The sequence below is a fragment of the Peromyscus californicus genome, unplaced genomic scaffold (assembly GCF_007827085.1).
Source record: "Peromyscus californicus insignis strain IS unplaced genomic scaffold, ASM782708v3 Scaffold_9__1_contigs__length_137607984, whole genome shotgun sequence".
Lineage (NCBI taxonomy): Eukaryota > Metazoa > Chordata > Mammalia > Rodentia > Cricetidae > Peromyscus > Peromyscus californicus.
In genome coordinates, this window is record NW_026294617.1 from 82,010,537 (window position 1) to 82,037,158 (window position 26,622).

The 26,622-nt window shown below is 39.7% G+C and overlaps 2 protein-coding genes across 8 annotated transcripts in view; both read left to right on the forward strand.

Moving 5' to 3' along the window:
- Positions 1 to 6,542, forward strand: part of Rsbn1 (round spermatid basic protein 1) — a 53,905-nt gene extending 47,363 nt beyond the window's left edge. Inside the window, exons 6-8 of one of the 2 annotated variants that reach the window (XM_052730277.1) lie at positions 1,234 to 1,342; positions 2,033 to 2,506; positions 4,496 to 6,542. In XM_052730277.1, the coding sequence (XP_052586237.1) occupies positions 1,234 to 1,342; positions 2,033 to 2,503 (580 nt within the window). In that variant the 3' untranslated portion in view covers positions 2,504 to 2,506; positions 4,496 to 6,542. Of the gene's footprint in view, positions 1 to 1,233; positions 1,343 to 2,032 lie in introns of both variants that reach the window. The other variant, XM_052730276.1, reaches the window with a different exon arrangement.
- A 1,440-nt stretch (positions 6,543 to 7,982) lies between these two features.
- The window catches only part of Phtf1 (putative homeodomain transcription factor 1), a 48,923-nt gene continuing 30,283 nt past the window's right edge, over positions 7,983 to 26,622 (forward strand). Inside the window, exons 1-5 of one of the 6 annotated variants that reach the window (XM_052730278.1) lie at positions 7,983 to 8,149; positions 8,963 to 9,037; positions 9,645 to 9,701; positions 23,250 to 23,319; positions 24,388 to 24,546. In XM_052730278.1, the coding sequence (XP_052586238.1) occupies positions 8,993 to 9,037; positions 9,645 to 9,701; positions 23,250 to 23,319; positions 24,388 to 24,546 (331 nt within the window). In that variant the 5' untranslated portion in view covers positions 7,983 to 8,149; positions 8,963 to 8,992. Of the gene's footprint in view, positions 8,150 to 8,246; positions 8,692 to 8,962; positions 9,038 to 9,644; positions 9,702 to 10,834; positions 10,989 to 23,249; positions 23,320 to 24,175; positions 24,217 to 24,387; positions 24,547 to 26,622 lie in introns of those variants that run through there. The other 5 variants (XM_052730281.1, XM_052730279.1, XM_052730280.1 and 2 more) reach the window with 5 other exon arrangements.

Consider the following 26,622-nt stretch of genomic DNA (forward strand, 5'->3'; position numbering starts at 1 on the left):
AGGCATCTTGGCAGTTGCATTTTTTTTCATCTCACTCAGCCATTTCTATTAAAATAATGTCCCTCAGAGTTTATCCATGTTGTAGCAAGTGTCAGACTTTATTTTAAGGTAAGTATAGTCCCTTAGGTACATATGTGCATGCACATGCAGACTCACACAAACCATTTTGTTAGTTCACTCAATAGGTGTTTGGTTACTTTTACTATTGGCTCTTTGATTGTTAACATAGGTATGTAGGTATCTCTTTATGTCCCTGGTGTTCAATACCCAGAAGTAGAGTTGTTAGATAATATGGCAATTCTGTTTTATTACTTTGAGGAACTGCTGTACTGTTTTCTGTAGTGGCTGCTTCATTTTACACTCACTTGGAGCTTAGTTTTATTTGTAAATTTGATATCTTTTTGTTTGTTTGTTTGTTTTGTTTTTTGAGACAGGGTTTCTAATAGTAGCCCTGGCTGTCCTGGAACTCACTCTGTAGACCAGGCTGGCCTGAAACTCAGAGATCTGTCTGCCTCTGCTTCCTGAGTGCTGGGATTAAAGGAGTGCACCACTACTGCCTGGCTCAGCCTGGTTTTATTATAACAAAGCTCAAGTTCCCTAATGAGACAACAGCAAATGCATCCCATTTAGAATAAAATTTAAAAATAAAAATAAACAAAATCCTGATCCAGGGTCTCACTGTGTAGCTCAGCATATCCTTGAACTTGTTATTTATTTCAGGCTAGCCTCAAACTTAAGTGCTGGGATCGTGGGCACACACCAGCATGAAAGATTGTTGCAAGGCTAGACTAGAACTATTCTTTTTAGCCATTATTGCTTGAATTTTTAACAACTTACTGATTTTTTTTTTTTTTTTTAGGCTTTATTTCTGTACATTGTTGTTTTGCCTGCATGTATGTCTATGTGAGGATGTCAGATCCTCTGGAATTGGAGTTACAGACAGTTGTGAGCTGCCATGTGGATGCTGGGAATTATTGAACCCAGGTCCTCTAGAAGAGCAGTCAGTGCTCTTAACCGCGATTCTCCAGCCCTGATTTTTGTTTTTTAAAAAACCTTTTATTGATATGCTTTTATTTTTTCACAACTGATTAAAGAAGTACACTCTTAATCTTTAGAAGACAGGCATTTTATTTATTTACTTATTTGCTCAAAGTAGCATTCTAGAAACTGGAAAACAAATTGTTATTTTGCATTGTGGATGCTAGTCCCTAAACTTTGTCTTATTAATATTAGGAGTGACCAACCTCGCATAACCAAAGATGTGATTTGTTTTCATGCTGAGGACTTTACTGATGTTGTACAGAGACTCCAGTTAGACCTTCATGAACCTCCAGTGTCCCAGGTAATATTTCTCACATTCTCATTACCCTTTCAGTGAGACATTGGAAACAGCATCTGGATCTATTTTATTAGGCATTTTTTTTTTTGTAATTGGATTCACAGACAGTAAATTTAACTTTATTTTTATTAAATTCTGTGTGAGCTTCCCAAGCAAAATCTTTGGGATGGAGGGTGGGCTTGAGATGGACCAGCTGTTCACTTCTGGCCATAAGCAGTCTTACTTAATCTCACTGTGCTGTGGCCTCAACTGCAAAATGTCAGAAGATATGGAGGGAAAGATTAAATGTTGCCTTTATGTGTGGTAAAGATACTGATATAACTGGGCATAGATGACACATGCCTTTAATCCCAGCACTTGGGAGGCAGAGGCAGGAGATCTCTGAGTTCAAGGCCATCCTGGTCTACAGAGCAAGTTCCAGGACAGCCAAGGATACACAGAGAAACCCTGTCTTGAGGACCAAAAAAGTTACCAATATTTAGCTGCACTTTCAAGAATGTACTGATTCCATAGGCTATCTCAACAGTCTTTTGTTATTAAGAAGGGTAAATATGTAGAAAAGGTTATGTTCTCTCAAGATTTGATTTTTTGTTTTAAAAGTTTGCCATACTGTTTTCCCCTTGAATTAGAATATTTTGTTTGAATCATTACATATTTTAAGGTCTCATGCAATTTCTTGGCCTTTGTTTTTAGTGTGTACAGTGGGTGGATGAAGCAAAACTAAACCAAATGAGGCGAGAAGGAATTCGCTATGCTAGAATTCAGCTTTGCGACAATGATATCTACTTCATCCCTAGAAATGTCATTCATCAGTTCAAAACAGTGTCAGCAGTATGCAGCTTAGCCTGGCATATAAGGCTTAAACAGTACCACCCTGTTGTGGAAGCCCCTCAAAACACAGAAAGCAATTCCAACATGGACTGTAGTTTACCTGGAAAGCGAGAATTAGAAGTTGACTCCCAGTGTGTGAGAATAAAAACTGAATCTGAGGAAACATGCACAGAGATGCAGCTTTTGACAACTGCTCCGTCATCTTTCCCACCTCCATCAGAGCTTCATCTCCAGGATCTGAAGACACAGCCTATTCCAGTTTTCAAGGTGGAAAGTAGACTGGACTCTGACCAGCAACACAGTCTGCAGGAACATCCAAGCACTCCTGTGTGATATGTACATATTCAAACACATTTTTTAACTTTTTTAAATTTTGATGTGAAGTTATAGTTTTATAACTGGCTTAAGTTAAGTTTTATTGGAGAAATCTTGCCTATAATTCTATAAAGAGAAATGACATTCCACAAATGTCAAGCATATCTTTTTTACACAGATTATGCAAAGCTAAGAGTTGTATCTTATCCCGTTAGTACAGTATGTAATAGTGGGTCTGCTGCTACTTTCTGTTTTAAGGTGTGAGGTAACAATTCAATCTCTTCTTCAAATCAAAACCAGAATTCTCTGGATTAGCAGGTTCTCACTTGGTAAATGATTCACTTCCCTTGGTTTTATCTTTCCTTGTCTCTTGCCATATTTGCTTTATGTGGTAGAAAGATTTATGGTTTAGTACTTGTGTCTTCATGGCACCTCGTCAGTTTCCACAGTAAAATGGCATTGGTTGCAGGAAAGGCTCCTACATTTGGTACATGGGCAAGTAAATTATTTAGTTCCAACCACAAAGAAGACATAGTTTCTAAAGAAAATTGAGTGGCTCTCTGGTTTTTAGCACAAGAGGAAGCACAGCACTTTCTGATCCAGGCTGTCATTTTGTGTCTGTTATTTAAAACCCAGTGGGTATTTCAATTAAACAAAAATCTAAAGATGGATAATTCTTGGTTATTCATTGTCCATGGCTCATTAATTTTTTCTAGGCTATATAGTAACCGTGGAGGCTGTTTTGAGCAAAAGAGATAATGTTGACCCGTTGTTCCTTTTCCTAGTATCCTCACATTTCCTGTGGATACTTTCCCTAAACTGATCACAAATATCAAAGTTAGAGATTCATATCAGTCTTACTGATGAGGCCTGCCATATCTGAGCATCAAACTTAGGAGAAACTATTCTTGTGACTTGGCATCTACTTTTGAAATCTTCACAATTTTATCTGGTGAATACCTGGGTTTGTTCATTGTTAGTCGTGTTGCTATTTTCTAGTAACAGGCATTAGACTTCCATCCTAGAGTTTCAGGTGGGCTGAAGCTTAGGGTCTGGATATTTACTTTGTTTTCAATATAGGCCTTCTTTCAATAGGCTTCCTTCATAGAAGTAGTGGTCTTTCTCTTATTTGGAATGTTCATGTGCTATGCATTCTACTTTCTCTTAGTTGATAACTCATTAGGCCTTTTATTTACTAAAGGAAGAGTACTCCCCACACCTAAGACCAGATTCTTGTATCTACCTGGTTACAGTGCAATTTGATTTTTTTTTTCCTGGATGGTGAGATTTGAAATATTTGCATTAACATAGGCAAAAGAAAAAGATGCTGCTTTACTATGTCTGTCACCATGGAACTTAGCTGCATCTTTGGAAATATCAAATATGAATTTTCTCTAAAAATATTCTGAAATAGGTTAAATCTTATATAAATATTACTTTGTGCAATACTGTTGTGTAGTTAAATGCATATTAGCAAAGTATAGAGGTCACTGTGTAAACCGATAGAAAAGTAACCATCAGCAAATACTACAGTGATTAGTTAGAATCTGTATTATTCCTTATATATATGTATATGTATGTATTCTCTGTTACAAAGGATGAAGACAAATAAATAGGGAAACACTTCAATGTAAACCATTTATGAATTGGAAGTGATGTTGCTTTTAGTTATCTTTGTAAATAAGGTAATTAGAATGGTGTGAAAGGTCATGTGATTATTACAGGGGTGTTTTTAAATCCTGTGTATAAATTCTAGTTTATCAAACTAGTTTTTAAGGGACCTTTGAGGGTATTTTTTGTTGTTACTTTGTGGAGAAGGGGTTTATCACAAAATGAATGGGTTTGGGTTATTTCTTATTTTTATTTTTCTGTCCAGAAGAATTTCATAGAGCTTTACCAGGCTGTGCAAAGAAAAATTCTTCTCAGGCAACCTTTGCTTTTAAAAGTAATCATGAAGAGAAAAAGCTGTTAACGCAAAAAGTTTTATTTTTGTTTTTCTTGTCTTCCAAGATCCGATTTCCCCATCTCCCACTTGCCATCCAGCAGATGCCATCTGTCATCTAAGCTGGTCATTACCTAAAACCAAGGAGACTGTCTCCTGACAGCCAGCACTGTGTGTAATCACTCAGGAACCAGCGGATCTGCAAAGACCTACAATCAAACGCAAATCTCCATTTTCCTTTTTACAAAACAGTCTACCCTCACCTCCAGTATAAACAATAAAAGAATATAAAAATGTTGAAAATCATGTACTAATGAAGTCATTGTATATTAGATTGCAATAGAATGGAAAGAAACATTTAGCTAGTAATGTATCTGGAAACTCTGAATGTCCTATGTGAGTATTAGATTTTGATAGCATGCTTTAAAAGACTGATGAATATAAAAGCAGAAGTTTTGAGTTTCTTGCTGCTTTCAAAACTGTCCTAGTTGAGCGATACAAATGATTGCAACTTTTCTAAATCATTAAACTATTTGGTTTGGTGGAGTGAGGCATGGAGCAGTCTGGCGTCCTCTGATTTGTAAAGTAGCGATGGCAGTGAAGTTGTAACTGAAATCGAAACTGATCTTCCTTTCTGGTATGTCATCTGTTGTGCCAACCCTTGAGATTACTTGCAGAATGTGGCTATGTGTTTTAGTACTTTGTGGATCAGAGGGATATTTTAAAAATATGTCATGGAAAGGACCTAATAAGCGAATATTCCTGACAGCAAATATAATGATTTTATGGTAACTATTAAAAAGCATAAAAGTCTTCCCCTTCCCCAGAGGTCATTCTGTACTTATCAAGATAGGCTAGGAGTTAGGGTTACGATTCTAAGAGGTGTCCCAAATTCATAAAGCAATAATAACCTCCATATTGGTTCCCTCTTCCAAAGTTTAACTCTTGAAAAATGAATTCTTAGGCTTAATTGTACTTGCCTATTCAGTACTTACAAGTTTTACTGATGCATTATTTTTACTTAAAGACTTTTAGAAAGTGCCCTGTCCCCTCAAACAGTTGAACTATCAGTTCACTAATATTACAGGCTCTTGTATGGGGAAAGGAACTTACAGATCATTTACTAAACTTTAGGAACAGATGTATCAGTCTTAACAGGCATAAAGATCTCACCTAATGACTTGAGAAACTTTTGTTTATTGCTTTTCCCTGTATAAATATTGTCTAGAAGGAGAGTTAATATAGGAACAAGACTCCAAAATCCATGAAAATATATTCCTAGTGAATATATCCTTTATCATTAATATTAGCCCATTATATTTTCATCTGTATTTGCCTTTGAAATTTATTTGTATTTATTGAGGATATTAGAATTACTGAGTTTGTGTCTTTCTAATAAATCTGTTTCATCCTTTCAGTAGCACATGCCAGAGGTTCACATTTGTGCTAAGTTTCATGTTTTCAAGACAGTCTGTAGCTGTATTTACTGGTCATGCAGGTAGAGGAGATGCACAACACCAGTGTTTTTCTTAAGTGCATAAAGGACTTACCCTCATCCTGGAAGTCTGTTGCTTTAAAAGCAAGTATCCATAAATATTATGGCCTTCCATTTTAAAAAATCTTCATAAATTTTTTAGGATCCACTTGTGCATGTAGTTGAGACCACTGTCTCTTAAAATATAGCACTTTTCAATTCTCTCTAAAGAAATACTTATGTACTACTTCTATCACATGTTGTAAATTTTCATGTAATAGTGTTTTCTGTGACTAAACTTCATTTTGATTGGCAGCTAAGACTTTTTTTTTTCCTGTGGCTTTAATTTATCTAAGAGGTCTTTGCATATAGATGAAATGTATAATTTGCCTGGCGGACTATTTGCGTTTGTGTGGCCTTAGTTTGTTTATTGACATTAACAAGTGTTTTAAAAGGTTTTTAATGAATAGTCTTAAATCTAAATTTGTGTGAATAATAATCCTTTTAACACAGTGCTTTTTTTGTAGCTGTCTCAGTGTTAAATTGTTAAGCTATTTCTTTGTAAAATAGGACAATGGAATGCATAGTTTTTTTTTCCTGTAAAGTATTTTTTTAATAAACAAAGTCTGATTTGTCCTTTACTGATGTTTCATCACAAAATGAATAGCACATGGGAGTTCTCATTGCCTCGAACCTGTACTAATAGTCCCCTCCCCCACCTCCTTCTTTGTGCCCTATTATCTTTAAGCTTTTGAAGAAAACCTTGGACTTTTCTTTCCCAAAGAAAAGGTCAGAGACATCTAGATTGAGGTGCAACTAGTTTTGAAGAAAAATGAAGCTTGCGTTTGTGACAGTTATTCTTATTGCTGCTTAAAATCATTTACAAGTGCTTAGACCTGCCTTAAGCGTTTATTTTGGCACTGCAGGTATTTGCGAAAATGCATGGCATGGTAATGAAGATGGTGACTAAGCTGATGTGGACGGGCTGACTATGGGACACAACAAAAGAGTTTGGGTGAACTCTGTAGTTGAGGTGCTTGTCCTGAAAGCACTTAGTAGGCATCTCTGGGTATCTCATCCGTGGTTCTCAGTCATTATTTCCATAACACAGGTGAGAATCAATTTCCTAAAATCACTGCAAGTTCATTACTGCAAACAGGGATTGAATGCTATCTGTTTTGGGTTCAAAGTTCTGCCTTGTTCAGTAGCATTTAATAAAACACTGAAACATTTTACCAGGGCTCCTGGAAAACGATTTGCTACCGTACCACTAATTTTATTTCCCCAAATACTGCCCACAGCCCAGAAAACCTCTTCTGTGTGTTCAGCAATGAAGACTTTTGTTATTAGTGTTGATTTTAGGTCTTAATTTTTTTTTTTTGTCATTTACCAATTAGTTGGTCGTTGCCTTGAATTACAATGTTCAGCAGTACTGAAGGGCTCAACAGCTTTTAGTTTACCCCTTAAAAGTTAAGGGGTAAAAAGCAGTGGAGACCACTGCCAATGTGTAGGTGAAGTAATTTTTAAAAATTCCTGTGGGTGTTAACATTTTAGTAGGTTTGCATTATGGAAAACTTTCATTTGATACGGTTTTAATGACTTACAAGAAAGCCTAGGGTGGAGACTGCCTCTTAGTCGCAAGTGACAGCTATTATCTATTATTACTAGCCTTACATCACCTTTGTGCTTTGTGCCCATGGCAAGAACGGACACAGCTTTAAGTAAGTAGAAGACAATGGCCTCCGGGAACAAGCCATTAATGGTGCACAAAAAGTACAGAAAAGAGAGCGGCTTAGAAACCCCGTGGGCATACATTTAGATAGTCACATCAGAGTGCAAGTGCCCTTTCTCCTGACCTCTGCTGGAATCACTAACAACAGCCGTTTCCACCGCTGTGGGGAAAGCCCCAGTGCGGTCCGAGCCCCGAGCATCCTCTCCTAGGCTCGTGTGGGCACCAGAAAGCCGAAGTCAGAGCGGCCGAGAGCCGAGGGAGGGAATCGCTGAGCCACAGCCCGCCCGCCCGCCCGCCCGCGTTCCAGGCCGCGCCGATTCACAAGCATTTGTCCATCCACAGGAACGGAGAACTCGTGCGGGGGGCTCGTGGCCCCACTGCTTTCTGCCCTCGTCCACCCAAAGGGACACGGATATGAAGTAACACCACACCAAACGCTACAGACCCGCACAGGAACCTCTGGACTATCGGGACCAGCCTCCCGGGGATCGATGGGCTGGGAGGGTCGTTTCTGAGGTGACTTTCCGTTAAGCGTCTAGGGTTACTGGCGGCGCGGCCGGCGGCCTCCACCTCAAGGAGGCCCAAGCGGCGGGAAGGCGGCCGGGGGCGGAGCCGGAAGGCGGAAGCGGCTGATCGCACCCAGAGCTCGTCGAGCCGCCGCCAGTCCCTCACGGACGACGCGCGCCGCCGCTCCGGCCCGGGGCCCGCTGCTGGCCTCCAGCCCTTGCGGGTGCCGAGGTGGCTGGAGAAGGCGCCCTTCCCGCTGCCTTGCCCCCATTTCCCAGTTGGTTCCTGGCTTCTCCCATGGCCCGTTCGGTGGCCGACTAGGTCGGGCGTCTGCGGCGGCAGGCTGCGCTCCTCAGGGCGCCGGGCGCCCCGCTGCTTCAGGGGCTGGGCTGGCCGCCGCGGTCTCCATGGTAACGGCCCCGCCGGTGTCCCGGCCTCGGGGGGAAGATGCGGCCTGCCGGGCCCGCCGCCTCGCCCCCGGCCTCCCGGCCCGGCCGGGGTCACTGAGGAGCGGGGGCCCGGCCGGCAGCCTGCCTGGCAGCGGGTACCAGGTGAGCCGGCTGCGGGAAGGCGGAGGGCGCGGGAGGCCGGCTCGGGGCCTCGCTGGCCCCGCATCCACACTTGCACCGGACGGTGCAGAGGCTTCTCGGTCTCCGCTGCGCCCATTCCCCCCACCCTCCTCCTCTTCTTTTTCTTCCTGGCGAACAGCCGGAGAAAGAGCAGCTCATGGAGAGGCCGAGAGAAGCAGATTTTAAGTCATACCCCAAACGGGACAATAACCTTCAACAACTAGACTTACTGAGGCATTTCCTTCGTTTTCAGTGACATCCCACTCTCTGGCTGGAGACACAGATGGCCTCAAGTGAGAGAGATGCCATATCGTGGTATCAGAAGAAGGTAACAGCAGTATTATTATTTTGTAAACCATACTTCTGCAGAAAAACTCCCATAAATAATAGTGTTACTTTCCTTAAGTTTGGTAATGTCAAATATTCGTATATAATATCTCCACATAACTGAAAAAAAATTGATGTGCAGAGTCATTATAAACCCAGTTTCAGGTTCCAGGTTGCGAGCTGTAAGTCACCTTTCTCCAGGCTGCATACACAAACTACTGCAATGCTTTGCTTTGCAAATTATCAAACTTAAATTTTTTTTATAAAGACAAAGAATGAAATTCTTATCTGCATGACTCAGATTGCTATTATCGTCTGATTGAGCTGTCCCTTACCTTTTATTCCTCTCTGGTATTCCTATTGATATTTTTCTTAGGGAGTGGAAATATCTTTTAGGTGATCTTTAAAATATTTGAGGTGTTGCCTTTTTACTTTCTCGACCCAGCCCTTTGTTTTGTTTTTGGAAATAGCCCTGGGACGTATGAATTTACTATGTGAGAAATAACATTTTCCGGAAAACATATTTCATAGACTCATGGCTCTGTGAGGTTTGACTTAGATACAGAGATTGCCTTTGCATCATTTAAATAGCCTGCTCCTTATTTCAGATTGGAGCATATGATCAGCAGATATGGGAAAAGTCAATCGAACAGACTCAGATTAAGGTAAATTGATTTCTTTGATTCTAGCTTTGTTACTGCTTTAAAGAGAAGAGTGGATCATACTTTTTAAAGAATATGCACTTATCCACCAACTGTGCATTCTTTTATTCTTTGAATTTTATAAGAAAAACAGCAGTGCATGGATAATGATAACGGACAGTTGATATGTGGCTTCAGTAGCAAATGTCCCAGGTAAATAGGAATATGGTTTCTTATCTCTTGTCATACCATATGACAGTTCAGATCCAGTATTGCCAGACTTTTATTAGAAGCTGGAAGTACATACTTTTTACAAAGAAATATCCACATTTTTTAAGAGAGTGGTAGTCCTCTTCCTCTCTTCGTCTTTTCTCTCCATCTTCCTCCTCCTCATTAATACAATCACCACCACTGTACCAATCAAATAAAATTCTTATTTGGCCTACATCTAGCCTTTGGCCCCCATTTTTTTTTTTTTTTTTCAGTTACTGGTTTAGAGGCGAGCCTTCCAGTTTTTCAGGTTCTTAAGCTTCTTTGTACATTACCCTTAGAACTGAGCAGTCTTCAGCTTCTTCGTGATAACCAAACAACCGAGAACTGCTGTGTAATTCAGAATGCCAGCTGGTTAATTTGTAACAGTAGAAGGGAGGGTTAAATTTTAGTATCTCATTCACCAAACGGGAACAAGAAATACTGGTGTTGGTACAAATTAGTCATTGAGCGTTTGCTGGGTAGCCATTTGTAATTTGATTTTCTTGAGGAAAAGCCCGAAGAAAAGAATATAAATCTAGATCTAGGGTCTCACTTCCTTGGAAAGCGTTCATAAATGCCAGTTCATTCTTGGTGTGGGACTTTTTTTGAAAAGATCTATTGCAGACCTTTATCATCACTTTAAAAGCATGGGTAAGTACAACCAAGAGTGTTCTACTTATTTAAGTTACCTCTGAATCTTTGGTGGGATATATTTAACCATTATCTGTGTGTTTCTTTATAAGCCAATCACCTAAAAAGCTGTTTGTAGCAGAATCTTAAAAGTTCTTATTAATAAAATCAAACCCGGAGCCAAGTATTGGGGTGAACACTGGAAGATCAGAGAGACAGAACGAGCCACAGCTAACCTCACCTGGCCAACTTCTCAGCTGATCTTGTTTCCTCAGACTGGAAGCCTCTGTGTCCTCATATCCGAATGGCTCTCAGCTGAACTGTGCTGCTCAAAACCTAAAAGCTTAACCAGCCAAATGCTTCTAGTTCCTGGTCTTCACACCTTATATAACTTTCTGCTATCTGCCATCACTCCCTGGGATTAAAGGCGTGAGTCACCATGCTTGGCTGTATCCTTGAACAGATGGATTTCTGCCTCTGGAATGCTAGGATTAAAGGCCTGTGCTACCACCGCCTATCCTAAGTATCTAGTGGCTTTTCTGTTCTCTGACTCCAGATAAGTTTATTAGGGTACACAATATTTTGGGGAACACATTACTACCACAGCTGTTTGAGCTACTCAGTACACAATTAACTTCACAATTTCCTACAGCCCTCCCTTATATTAATGGAAGATGGGGTTCAGATGAATCTCCAAATTTCATTTCTAACTGTCTAAATCTTGTCTACGTATTCTGTGAATTCGGGAAATCAGGTATTGTTTAGTGACCTCTAACCTTGTAATCCTTAACAGGTCCATGTGCTTTTGTCTGGGTTTTGGTTTCCTGGTCCTTAAAAGGATTTTACCTCTTGCTGCAGAGTAAGAAATCTCCCCACAACCAATTTAGGTTTTCTTAATTCTTCTTTCTGTGCATCTTACCATATGCCTTTTAGTGCACCCTGTCAGAGTTCCTTGTTAACGTGTGTGTGTGTGTGTGTGTGTGTGTGTGTGTGTATTTTGAGAGAAAGCACAGGAGATTGGGTGGGTGGGGTAGAATCTGGGAAGAGTTGGAGAAGAGGAAAATATGGTCAAAACATTGAATGAAAAAGAAAGCCTTAAAAAATGTTTTAATATCCTGAAAAAGATAAGCAGTTCCTACTTTCATGGGTTTTGTGTTTAGGATAGGTGAAAAAAACTATGATTTTTTTTAAAAGGTACTTAGTTAGATTAAACAAACAAAAAAGCTAAATTAAAAATAAAAAAGGAAAAATTTTAAATGAAAACAAAAAATTAGTATATCAGGTCACAGTACTATTTTACTGTGACTAATGGAATAAAGACCTAAACCATATGATTTACTCAGTAGACACAGTAAAAACACTTGACAAAATGTTATGCATTTGTAAAATTTTTAATGATGAAGTAAGAGATGAAGGTAGGTCCCCTAAATTATTAAAGGCTGGAAAAAAGCCTACAGCAAATGTCACCCTTAATGGATAAAAACTGTTTTCCCCATAATCAAGAAAAAAGCCAAGAATACCTGATTTCTCTACTTTTATCTAATCTAGGGAATTTATAAAAAATTACTAACAGATAAGTTTGGCAAGGTCTTTGGATCTAAGGTTAGTATGCAAAAATCACTTGAGTTTCTATGTATTAGCTATGGTAAACTGCAAGTAAAATTAAGAAAGTATCCCAGCATTTGAGAGGCAAAAGCAGGAGGATTGCCATGAGTTCAAGGCCAGCTTGTGGTGCAGACAGTAAGATCCTGTATCAGAAAAACCAAAGGAAGTGGGCTGCAGAGATGACTTAGCAGTTAATGTGCTTTTGTGCAGTCAGGAAGAGCTAGAGTTAGGATTCTTACCACTCACATGACAAGTCCAGCAAACAGTATCTGTTGCTCTAGCTCTGAGGGATCTCATACGCTCTTCTGGCCTACAGGTTTGCACACAAGGACATATACTCACACACATACACAGAAATAAGTAAATAAAAAAAATAATTCTAATCAGTATAGTATAAAAGATAAAAAATTTTAGGTATGAATTTTGCATAGAAAGTGTAAGACTTGCATGCTAAAACTACACAATGTTTTTCAGAGGTGTTAGAAAGCAACATGTCTCGTTTATGATCTAGAAGATTCAGTATTGTTTAAATGTCAGTTATCTCCCAGTATATTTAATAATATGCCTTCAGGATTCCAGCCAGCCTTTTTTGGTAGGAACTAATAATAAGTTAGCTCTGAAATTAGTATGGATTGCAAAGAATGAAATATTAAAAATAAATTTTAGAAAGTCAGTTGGAAGGCTTATATAATGTGATCTTAAAATTTAGTATGGAACTGTAATAAACAAAATAGGGAAATAGTATTGTATTTGTATGATTGATAGATGGGATAGAAAAGAAAAATCTAGAAATAAATCCATACCTCTTTTGTTTAATTAAAAAATTTTTAGAGTTATTTTTTTCACGTGTGGATGTTTTGCCCACTTCTATGTATGTGTACTACATGTGTGCATTGTGCCCACAGAAGTCAGAAGAAGGCATTGGATCCCTTGGAACTGGAGTTATAGATGGTTGTGGGCCACTATGGCTGTTGGAAACTGAGTCCTCTGCAAGAGCTGGAAGTGCTCCTAACACTGAGCCATCTCTCCAGCCCCTCCTTACCATATTATTGGAATGATTTTCAGCTTTTGAGACAGAGTCTTATTATGTAACCCAAGCAGGCATGGGGCTCTCTAGGTAGTTTCAGCTGCCTTTGAATTCACAATCCTCTGGCCTCAGCCTTGTCAACGATGGGACAGATATACTAACCATGCTTTGCTATAAATTTGATTTTAACAAAGATGCCAATCCTAGTTTTCTTTCTGTTGTTGTGATAAAAACACTTACCAAAAGCAACATGAAGAGAAAAAAGTTTATTTGGCTTATACTTCAGATCATCACTGAGGAAAGTCAGGACAGGAACACAGGGCAGGAGCTGTGAGGAACACTGCTTTCTGCTTATTTTCCTTGCTCACAAGCTCATGCACACCTAGCTTTCTTAAAAAGCTCCAGGTCTACCTGCCCAGGAATGGCATAACCTGCAGTAGGCTGGACTCTCCCACATTAGTCATCAATTAAAACAGATAGGGCCACAGATCACTGGCCGGTCTCTCAGGTGATGCTTCCTCAGATGACTCTAGACTGTGTCAAGTTGACAGCTGAAGCTAACTAAGACAGTGCCAGAAAATTCAATAAGGAAATGATGACCTTTTCAGTCAAAAGTGCTGAAACGGTTGGGTATAAACTGTAAACATGATCTTTTATTTCTTTATATAACAAAAAATTGATTATAGATTTAATTATAAGAAATTAAACTAGACTCTCAACTCATGTGTCCAGGCAGCCCTGTCATTCCCTTTCCCCTAGCTGGCAGCTTGCGGGTGGTGTGATGCCTGGAGTTACTATAAAAGATGTTAACCAGCAGGAGTTTGTCAGAGCTCTGGCAGCCTTCAGAAAGTCCAGGAAGCTGAGAGTCCCTGAATGGGTGGACACAGTCAAGCTGGCCAAACATAAAGAGCTTGCTCCCTGGGATGAGAACTGGTTCTGCACATAAGCTACTTCCACAGCACAGCATCTGTACCTTTGCTGTGGTGCTGGGATTAGCTCCGTGACCAAGAGCCACAGAAGACAGGAGAGAAACTGTCAGGCTTAGCCACTTCTCCTGAGGCTCCAAGAATGTGCCTGCTGGGTCCTCAACGCCTTGCAAGGGCCAAAAATGGTGCAGAAGGACAAAGATGGGGGCCACAAGATAACACCTCAGGGACAGAGAGATCTGGACAGGTGACAGCTGTCAGTAAGAAGCATTAATTAGGACAAAGGATGCTGGATTAATAAATTGCCTCATTCATTTAAAAAATGAAAATAAATTAAACTATAGATTTTTAGAAGAAAATGTAGGAAATCTTGTTGCCTTTAAATGGGCAAAAGCTTCTTAGAAACACATCTATGAAAGAAAAATTATAAATATATAGTGATGTATGCCTGAAATTCCAGTACTCAGGAGCCTAAGACAGGAGGATTGTAAGTTCAAGGCCAGCTTGGGCTATATAGTGAGGCCTTGCCTCACATCATCAGTCCCTGAATAGAGTCAGGGAGATGGCTCAGATAATAAAGGTTCTTGGCCGACAAACCTGCCAAGCCTAGTTCAGTCCCTGGGACACCTAGTGGAAAGGAGAGAACCAGCTCTTACAAGTTGTCGTCTTTAATCCACATTCTTGCTGTGGCACCTCAGTAATACAAAAGCATAGACATAAGAAAATGATTAATTGGATTTTAGCAAAATGAAAAGCTTTCACCCCCAAGTATATCATTTAATGAAAAAGAAGATGTAGTCACACACACCTGTTGTCAGAGTCCCAGCTACTTGGGAAGCTGAGGCAAGAGAATAGTTTATGCCTAGGAGTTAGAGGCCAGTGTAAACAAAAGAGTAAGACCCCATCTCCTTTGAGATGAGGGGTGGCTACTTTTGGAGAAAATGTGAAAATATTTTCAAATCATATATACAAAGAACTAAGAAAAAAAAATACTTAAATAATGGTTAAAGACTTGAACAGGTTGGGCGGTGGTGGCGAACACCTTTAACCCCAGCACTCGGGAGGCAGAGCCAGGCGGATCTCTGTGAGTTCAAGGTCAGCCTGGTCTACAGAGCAAGATCCAGGACAGGAACCAAAACTACACAGAGAAACCCTGTCTCGAAAAACAAAACAAAACTAAAAAGACCCGAACAGACATTTTATCAAAGACTAAATGAATAACCGTTAGGCACATGAAAAGATGCTTTACATTAGTCATCAGGGAAGATGAGATTCCACTGTATCCCTATTAGAATGGCTAAAATGGAAAAGACCAACCCTACCAAGCAAAGGTAGGGAGAAACGAGATTTCAGATAATATTGATTGGCATGGAAAACTGAAAGTTGCTTGATGGTCTCTTAAAAGTTTAATGTATGCCTTTTACATGATTTTCTACAAGTGAAAACAAGCAGCTCTGTTTACAAATTCATCTCAAATTGGTGAATGTTCAACCAGTATCTTATATCTGTACAGTGGAATGTGTATCATCAACAGATGCAGTATACCTATATAATATGCCCAGTGAAAGGACCTACCCAAGGAAAGCAATTTTACATGATTCTGCTGATAGGAAATTTCTAGAAATGTATAAAGATAGAAAACACATAAGTGGTCGCCTTCTGAAGTCTCTTAGGAACTGGGATTTCTGCAGACAGGCTGTTGTGGTTTGAGTGTCCTTCCCAGGGTTTCATGTGCTGAAATTTGATCCTTATTGGGAGGTAGTAGGAAAGTGGAAAGGTGATCGATCTTACTGTGGTGTTTGCAGATGGGCCTTTGGGAGCTTATTAGGATCAGATTAGGGAGCGTTACACTTGTATATACATACCCCTTTCTTTCCATGTGATGCTCTGTGCTGTTTTGAGGTTACCAACAAGAAGGCTGTCGCTAGTTGTAGGTCCCAGGCCTACTCCTCCCAACTGTATACAAATAATCCCCCCTTCTTTATAAAGCTGCCCAGACTTTCCATTACATAATGAAAATTTGACTAATGCATGGTCTCACAGGAAGTTTTGGGGTGATAGTTATATTCTAAGTACTGAGTATAATCATGATTGTATAACTATGAATTGACTAAAACTCATAATTTATCAAAACTGTAAATTTCAAATGGATGAACTTAATAGTATATAAATTATACCAATGGTAGGAGAAAATGTGTAGTACACAAAATATTTACATATACTTTACAATATAAATTGCTCTCCAAAGTCTTAATTGAGAGACTATATTAAATATGTTTGATATTATTTTAGTAATAAAGATCAATTTATTCTTTCAAAATAAGACTAACCAAGAATATTTCCTGTTACTGCTATTTAACATGCTGCTTGCTAAGATGAACAAAACATGCTAAATGAATATTTTCTTTGCTTGAAAATTTTTTCTAGCTAATATTAAAAAGAACAAAAGCTACTATTTGAAAGTGATATAACTTTATCTCTAGAAAAGAAAGGCTAGTGAAGTGCAGAGGCTAATTCAGCTGTGTGTGTTGTTTTATTCTTAGTACTGAATGGTGTGATGAACCTCCTCATTAAAAATGACAGGTTGAATGCATGCCTTAAGCTCTGTCGAGTTTTGTCCTGAAGTGTCTACAGCTATAGCAGTAAGAAAAAGGGCTCAACTCTGAGGTATGAGAATAGCAGAGGAGGCTCCATTAGATGAGAACTATCAGTACAATTCCAAAGTTGGGAAGTAGATGGGAAGTGAAGAATGCTTAAGCATCTGAATGTCTGCCGCAGGGAAAGCCAGTAAGAAATGAGAAAAGGCTCTGTGTTCAGTTTCAGTAAATTTAACTAGATTCATCATTCAGTTCAGTGTGCTGAACTGAAGACAGGACTTTGGAAGCATGTGCATGGTGGCAATAGACCCACCCTCAGACCTTCTTTATTCCATACAACTACTGTCTTCCTCTCATAGACGACAGATTGAAGCTTGCTCTTTGGTAGGCTGAAACAGTTCTGTGCTCTATACCAGAAACAAATGTGGGTTGAGTGAAGCCCTAATACCTAATCAAATGAGCCTGGCAACCAAGCTGTTTACTACTAACGAGGAGGGTGCAATTTCTGCAGACACTAACTGAAGAGAAAAGATGTAAAGATACTGAAGAGTGATAGGGTTGCCGGCCCCTCTGCAGCGTGGGCTACTGTTCAGAAAGCTGTACCTGGTGTACTAACTTGAATTTAGCATGTTAGTAGAAATCTGTGCATCTATGTGAACATATAAATGGATAAAGTTCATAAAATATTTGAAACTTAAAAAGAAGAGAAAGGAAGCACAGGAAGAATAATATTGCTTTAAAGAATTAAGATGTTTTGATGGTGCATGACTATTAACAGTACTTGGGAGGGAAGCCGAGGCAGAAGGATTGCAAGTTTGAAGCCAGTTTAGTCTACATACCAAGGCCTTGACCCAAACTGACTAAACAAATGGGAAAAAGACAGTAATTCATATGTTTAAGTAATTAGATACTATAAAATCAAGACTGGATTAAGTTCAAGAGATGTATCATATAACATGCTGATTATAGTTCATATATTCTTGAGAAATTCTGAGTGAATATAGTGTTTGTCCCCCAAAAATGGTAACGATATGACCTAATAATGAATAGTTAATTCATTCCACAATAAATATAATAGCTCTTGACAGACTATTATAAACTGAAAATACCATCAGAAGTTAATACACCTAGCCTGAGTGCCAAGCTTAGCAACACTGACCATAGCAGGGTGTGGACTGTTTACCCTGGTGATGTCATGGCATCTGGGAGCTGTTACTACCCCCTGTCATAAGACAGCATTGTACTGTATATTGTTAGCCTGTGAAGAGATCAAAATGCAGATTTGAAGTATGGCTTCTGTGGAGGACATACTGTTTCCCCATAGTTGTAAGGATGACAATACTTAAATTGAACAGTCTTAAGTTGGGGACCATCTATACATATATATCCTTCAAAACATGTTTACTTGCCACCCTTAAGGAGAAGGCTTACCTATCATATATCCACCATCCCACTTTAAAAGTAGAACACTTGTAAAAACAATTCATAAATACAAAGTTTTATCTACCAACTTTAGAAAGTCTTTAAAAAATAACCAAAAAGATGTTATAGATGAAAATGTGGGGCAGGGTTGTATATTGCTCAGTGATAGAGCACTTGCTCACAAATAAAAGAGAAAGAAAAATTGCTCAGAATAAATTTAGTAGAAAAGTTGGGAGAAAAAGATGCTACCAGATCTCTAAGCAGTATGAGAGAACACGAGAAAAGAAACTCAAGAAGTGGAGCCAGTAAGGTGGCTCAGCAGATAAAGGCTCCTGTCACCTGGTCTGAAGTCCTGATTGTGTCCCAGGTATTACTTTCCTTGAGAACTCTTTCCCTGACTCCCCCCTTCTCAGAATTGAGTTAGGTGTACGTTATACATGTCCTCCAGTGCTGTTCGCGCTGCCACTGCTTTTTGTTGTTGACAACATGCCCTCTGTTGTTGTCATTTTCTCATCTCCTTAACACAGTCTCTGATAAAGCAACAAAAAAGGGAATGACTTATTTTGCTCATGATCCTTTGGCTCCATTTTTTGGGCTCCTTGTAAAGTCCAATATCATGGAAACAGGAGTATGAGGAGGCGAGGACTCGCCTTGTGGACAGGAAGCAGAGAGTAAGGAAGAAAGTTGGGAGCAGGTATAACATTCCATGGCATGTCACTAAAGACTTACTACGTTGAGGCCCCACCTAAAGTTTCCACAACTTCCCCAAACATTGCCACTACCAGGTGAAAAAATGTTCACCATAAGCACATGGGGGAGTATCTCATATTCAAACCACAGTGTGCACAGTGTGCCCTAGCAAGTCAAAGGTTGCTTCCCCTTTTGTGCTTGACTTTATTGTAGTTTTATTCTTTTAGTGGCAATAAAATGAAAATTCAATACACTGGGAAATAGGGAGGAATTACAGGGCTTCACTTACTGTTTTTATTCACGGTTACACACGCAGTCCACTGATGTTGCAGCAGTTACGTCCAGTGTGTTTTATCCTTTCCTTAAGGTGATATGTCAGAGGTTTTGTCCTAATTGCAGTAACCTGCCCAGGGTTTTTTGTAAGGTGCTTCCAAACTTGTGACACGGTATCACAGTTTTGTTAGGAGTTTACTATGGGAGAGGACTCTGCAGAGGTCTAGGCTGCCACATAGGAGTGGCACACTGGGACACTGCAGGGGTGTCCCACTTCCATCCTGCAGTCTTTCCTTGCTAAGATAGAGATTGTGTGGAACAAATGAGGAAATCACTAACAGCCCCCAGGGTTTACTCATTAAAGCTTTCCAGGTCAGGCCATATTGTTTGATCTCCAACAAAAACTCCTTTTGCTGTCAGATGCATTTGGTTTCATGTAGCAAGAGCAAGGATGTATAATGATGAAGACTGAGAGTAACTTGGTTTGGATCTCTGGGTCTTGGTTTCTTTAGCTATAAAGTGAGGACAATAAAGTTTTCAGTCTCACAGAACAGCTATTTGAAGTGTTTGTAAAGTGTCTGACACATGTGCTTCTTTTTCTTTATTTTAAATGCCAACCACAGTTTTCCCACCTCCTCTCCACCCTTGCCTCCCCAGTCCAATCCTCAGAAAGGGGCAGACCTCCCATGGGAGTCAATAAAGCATGGCATACCAAATTGAGGCAGGACCAAGCTCTTCCCCCACTGCATCAAGGCTGAGCAAGGCATTCCATCATAGGAAGTAGGTTCCAAAAAGCCAGCTCATGCACCAGGGACAGTTCCTGGTACCACTGCTAGGGGCCACAAATAGACCAAGCTACACAACTGTCACCCACATTCAGAGGGCCTAGGTCGGTCTAGAGTCCCCGAGCTCCCACGAGCTCAAATCAGCTGTCTCTGTGGGTTGCCCTGTCAGATACTTGTTCCTCTTACACATGCTGTATAGCCTACAGGATATAGCAGAAAGATTTTCAGCAAAAAGATGGTATAGGGTTTTTGTTTTTATGGTCCTTCTGTTCAACATATATTAAAGTATATGGTAACTTGTACCTTGTTTTGTTTTGAAATAGTTTTGTTATGTGGCACTTCAGGCAAGTCTCAAACTCATGGTTATCCTTCTGTCTTAGCCTCCCAAGTGCTGGGATTCCAAATGTGGGCCACTGTGCCCAGTGTGTTGTTTATTTCCCTTAAGAGCAGTGGTCATGAATTTATTAATGACTTCTCTCCCCTTAGGAAAGAAAAATGATAGAGGAGTTCAGGGGCTTGTTCCTGAGAGACCCTCATACATTGCCTTACAGTCCATCTTCTCTTCTGTAGTATACATTCTTTGAAGACAGACCCTGTACTGACTCACTTTTTACTTTATATCTATCCAGGTAGAATGTCTAACATGGAAGATGCATGTTAAGTATTTATTGACTAAGCAGTGAGGGAGGGTTACATAATTCTCTTCTTAATGCTAATCATATTTCTCTTAACATAATAGGTAAAGAATGAAGAGAACAAAGACTTGAAGCTCCCATGAATGGGATGGCTACAAGGCCTATTTCTATTAGAGTAAAATATAGTAATATTTTTATTTTGAAATTGTTAACTTTTGAATTTGAATATAATGTTTTATGACAAGCATATATATACACATGTATATATACATATATATGTATATATGTGTGTATGTGTATATAGTATACATGCTTCTTTGGAGTTTTTTTTTTTCTCTTAAATTACCATATAATTTTATTGTAATTTAGGGTCGTAGGGAATTTTTCTGTATGTGGTATCTGCAGCCTGTAGTTGAATTGAAATGTAGGGTTTACTTAAAATTGTTTGACCCCATCAATTTAGTTAAAAAGAGCCAAAGATAACTGCCTCTATTACTGTAACCTTGAGATTTTATATTAACTTTGTGTGTGTTGCATACATATGACTGTGGGTATGTTGTGTTCATGTGTGCATCAGGAGACCCCAGCAGGAATTTAGACGGCTTGCTCTCATTCTCTGACTTACCATCTTGAGAAAGGTCTCTCATTGTACTGGAACTCTGGTATATAGGCCGGGTAGGTTGGCTGCTGAGCTCTTGGAATCTGTCTCTCCTGATGCTGGGGTTACAGGTACCTGCAGCCATGCCTAGCTTTTATATGGGAGCTGGAGACTCAAACTCAGGTCCTTCTGCTCGCAGAGCAAATGTGCTTAACCTTTTACACTAACTTTGGTAGCTAAACATCTGATTTCAAAACTTAACAAGTAGCTTCTACAAGTTTTAGTTGAGTTTGAAATTAAAATTCATCTCTTTCTCTCTTAAAGTTTTATTTTGTGTATGAGTATCATGCCTGCATATATATCTATAAACCACATACATGCAGTGCCTGTCCTTGGAAGCCACAGGAGAGTCTGGATTCCCTGGAACTGGAGTTGTGGATGGTTGCTGCCATGTGGGTGCTGGGAACTAAAGCCTGGTGACCTGAAAGAGCATGTGTGTGGAGGTCAAAGGACAACCTCAAGAATCAGTCCTTGACTTTCACTTTGTTTGAAACAAGGTTTCTTGTTAGTCATGTGTATGCCAGGCAGTGGGCCTGTAAGCTAGGAATTCTCCTGTCTCTGCCTCCTACCTCACCATAGGAGTGTTAGGGCTATACAGGTGTGTTCTGCATGTGGCTTTCCATTGGTTCTAGAGTTCTGATCTCTAGATTCTCACACTCGAGTGGCAAACACTTAGTCCCCTGAGCTATTAGTTTACCTACATTTATCTCTTAAAAGATTAGTAGCAAGTTAGACAAACCAAAGTTTGAAAGAAAGTCAAAAGATAATTTCATAAATATACACTTACTATATGGCAAGGTTATTGTGACATTCAGATTCTCACTTTTTCTTCTAAAAACAACAAAATAGGAAATGCCATGTCTTTGAAGCAACAGTGGTCAATTTTAGAACTATTAGAAACTTGAGGATGCAGCAAAATTCTTACATTGATCTTAGATAAGTGGACTAACATATAGTAACACTGCAGACTAAACTACTTTAATATGAAATGATAGAAGACCAAGGCCCAAGAAAGCTTTTTATTTAATACTCTGAAAAAATGTTCATGGCTAAATTACATAAAGTAGATACATACAAGGGTTTTCTCAAATGGATACATCACAATATTAAGAAATAGGACTGAAGAGGAACCTCTTAGCAGATGATAAATTCCAGGAGTATCTGGATCTCAGAGAAGAATGCTGAGTGGAAGCTTGCCCAGCAGCTTCCTGAGAGTCTGGTGCCTTGGATGCACCTGATTGTTTTGAGGCAAAGATGAACTTTGGGCCTCAGAAATTAGGAATTGGGTAGAGTTTGCATGCAAAAAAGTTAGACCTCCATCACCCAGCACCTTAATAGATAACAATGCCCTTAGGTAGGAAGCTTGGGATGCTACCTTGGATAAAGTGCATTGGAGAGTCTTCAGGTTAGATAAAGGGTTAACTATAAATCAAGATAATAAAACTCTTTAGCTTAATCTGCAAACTTCCACCCAGAATCCTCCAGCCTGTAACTCCCAAGCAAGGAAAATGTTGGAGGATTCTTTGAGACTCCAGGAAAACCACCCCTGATTATTGACACTTGGCAGTTTTGTAAAGGAGATGTCCAGCCTTAACTCATATTCAACCATGAAGCCGAAGCCCTGAGTCTATAAGCTGTACTTTGACAAAATAAAAACGGATGACAATGTGCACACGTAGATAGTTACAGCACACAGCTTGAGTTTCTCCAAGGAATGGGACTCAATGAAGAGCACCCGATTAGGAGATGGGACAGTGGCAGCACCTCAGATGCTCACAGGGTCGGTAGTCACCATACCAAAAGGAAGAAGACAGTTTATCTTTTACTCTTTTTTTTTTTTTTTTTTTTTTTTTTTTTTGGTTTTTCGAGACAGGGTTTCTCTGTGTAGCTTTGCGCCTCTCCTGGAACTCACTTGGTAGCCCAGGCTGGCCTCGAACTCACAGAGATCCGCCTGGCTCTGCCTCCCGAGTGCTGGGATTAAAGGCGTGCGCCACCACCGCCCAGCTTATCTTTTACTCTTAAAAGAACTGTTTTTCTTGATTCATTTCTGTTTTTGTTTTGTTTTATCATAGGGCTTCAAAAACAAACCAAAAAAAATGGGTCACATAAAGCCAGACTTGATTGATGTTGACTTAATCAGAGGTGAGTTGGAAAATTTATTTGTTTTTTTATATACATATTACATATTTTCATTCTTTTTCTTTCCTCTCACAACTTGACAAACTAGAGTCACCTGAGAAGAAACCTCAATTGAGGAATTACCCCTGTATCAGATTGACTTGTGGGCATGTCTTTGGGGTATTTTTTGGTTAATCATTGATGTGGGAATGCCCAGCTCACTTGAGAGATGCCACCCCTGGGCAGGTGGTCCTGGCTGTATAAGAAAGCAGGCTGAGCAGCTAAGGGAGCAAGCCAGTAAGCAGCATTTCTCTATGGTCTCCGCTTCAGTTCCTGCCTCCAGGTTCCTGCCCTTAGTTCCTGTGTTAGCTTTCCTCAGTGATGCACTATAAGGGATAAGGTGAAGGAAACCCTTCCGTCTCCAAGTTGCTATTGGTAGTGCTTCATCACAGCAATAGAAACCAAACTAGTGCTCTTCCCAACCCCATCCTTTCCTCTCTTCCTCCTTCCCTCTCTTCCTCCCTCAGCTTTCCCCTTCCCCTCCTTTTTGTGTCCCCCTCCACCCCACACACAGCTTCAAGCTCAATCTTCCCACCTCAACTTCCCAAGTACTGGGATTGCAGGACGTTCACCTCACCTCGTTTGTTATTATGTTATTTCATTCTGGTGCCATAGAATAGTTTTAGGTATCTTCCATATATTGTGGCATAATTACTTTTAAAAGTAACCTTTCTCCATTATCATTCAAGGTTTTGCACTTTCTTCCTTTGCTGTAATGCTTTGGGGTTATGTAAATAGCATGGTTTTAATAAAGGCGAAAGGGAGATGCTTTGGAGATTGTTGTTGTATCATTAAGAAGAATGTATTGTTTGCCATTCAGGTGAGCCTGACTTGTTTTGAGCACCTGTCCTTGTGCCTGAGGTGAGAGCATCTTAGAAGTCTTGCCAGCACCTTAGCTGACCAGGTCATGTGCTGATTTTTACCCCATGCCCCCATTCTAATGTAAGGTGACAAATGGCCATCAGTACAGTGCATATACATGTTTCTTATGCATTTTAATAAATGTTTATTTTTTTTATTGACTGTTTAAAGGCTCAACATTTGCCAAAGCCAAGCCTGAGATTCCATGGACATCTCTCACTCGGAAGGGGCTCGTTCGAGTGGTGTTTTTTCCGTTGTTCAGCAGTTGGTGGATTCAGGTTACCTCTCTCAGAATCTTTGTTTGGTTGCTGCTGCTTTACCTCATGCAAGGTAACTCAAGAATGGAATAAACTATGATGATTACTTTTTCTATACTTAAAGGAGACTTACTGTAATCTCTCACCCTTTCATTTGAGTTTTAATGCAGGCCTTTAAACCTTTTCCACTTGCAATTATTTTTCCTTAAGAAATTTTTTATGCCACCCTGGATAGGTGGCATAACCTTAGTTAGGGTTCCTATTGCTGCAATGAAACACCATGACCCAAAGCAGGTTGGGGAGGAGAGGGTTTATTTCAGCTTACATGTCCACATTGTAGTCCATCACTAAAGGAAGTCAAGACAGGAACTTAGAGCAGGAACCTGGAGGCAGAAGCTGATGCATAGGTCATAGAGGGGTGCTGCTTACTGGCTTGCTCTCCATGGCTTTCTCAGCCTGCTTTCTTATAGAACCCAGGACCACTGGCCCAGGGTTGTCACCGTTCACAATGGAGTGGGTCCTCCCCATCAATCACTAAGAAAATGCCCTACAGCAGGATCTTATGGGGGCATTTTCTTCATTGAGGTTCCTTCCTTTCAATCACCCTAGCTTTTGTCAAGTTGATATAAAACTAATCACCATACTGGATATACAGGTATATAAAATAAATATATAAACCAAACATTTACTGCTAATTAGAAAGAAGGGATGGAAAGTTGACTCAGTGGTTAAGATTACTAGTTCAGTTCCCAGCACCCACCTAGCAGCTTACTATTATTCACATCTCTGTGGACAGCAGGCATAATGTGGCAAAAAACATGCAGATAAAACATTCATACATATAACAAAATAAATAAATATAAAAATTCTTTTAGCCAGGCATGGTGACCTACACTTTTTTTTTTTTTTTTTTTTTTCGTTTTTTGTGTGACCTACACTTTTAATCCCAGCATTCAGGAGGAAGGAGCAGGTGGATCTCTATGAGTTCATGGCCAGCCAACTATAGTTATATGGTGAGACCCTATCATAACCCCTACCCCCCAAAAAAAACACCCTCTACAAAATAACAAAACAAAAAAACAACCAAAAAAAAAAAAAGAATTAAAAAACCCAAGGAAAAGAAAAGAAAAAAAGTCAGAAAGAAATTTATTTTAAAACAATTCTTGCCAGGCGGTGGTGGCGCACGCCTTTAATCCCAGCACTTGGGAGGCAGAGGCAGGCAGATCTCAGTGAGTTCGAGACCAGGCTGGTCTACGAAGTGAGTTCCAGCATGGCCAGGACTGATACACAAAGAAACCCTGTCTTGAAAAATCAAAAAAACAACCCAAAAACCAACCAATTCTTTGGTGGGTATATATATATACATATAATAGTTGTACATGTTTAATTTTATATAATTAAGACTTGCCCATATATATATATATATATATATATATATATATATATATATATATAAAAGTATACAAATATAAATATATAACTATTAGAAAATATTTTTATTTATTTGAGAGTTTCATATACATATGTAGTTTGATCCTATTCCTCCTTCGTTCAACTCCCTCTGGACCCCCTTCAATGATTACCTCTTCCAACTTCATGTCTGTCTTTCTTTGTTCTTAAAACCCACTGAATCCAGTCCAGTCATTGCTGCCTTTATTGCCTGGGCCTGGGGCCATCCACTGGAGCACAGGCAAACTTAGTTTTGGTTAAACCACCACTTCACCACATCCTCTGTCCTGTCTTTCCCTCACCTCTCACCTCTCCACTTCTCAAACCTTTAAGCCCCTCCCCTCGTTCATATTGCATGTGGTCTATCGCCTCCTCCAGTTAAGACCTCTTTCCTCTCCCCTCCGATGCAGGGATGAATTGTTAAATCTCTGGAAGGTTACAATGAAAAAGTAAAAGAGGATGGTGATAGGGATGAGAGAAAGAAGAAAAGATGCAGGAATAAGAGGGGAAGTATGAGGTGTGGCTGAAGAGCACATGGAAAAATGCCCCAGGGTAAACTGAGTGGACAAACACAGATAGCAGGCCTGAAACCTAATTGAGCAATATGCAGCCAGCATGAGACACATCTGAAGAGTAGATGTTCAGTAATAGAGAATAAGGAATTAAAGAATGCCTGGATGAAATTTGTATGTGAATCGTG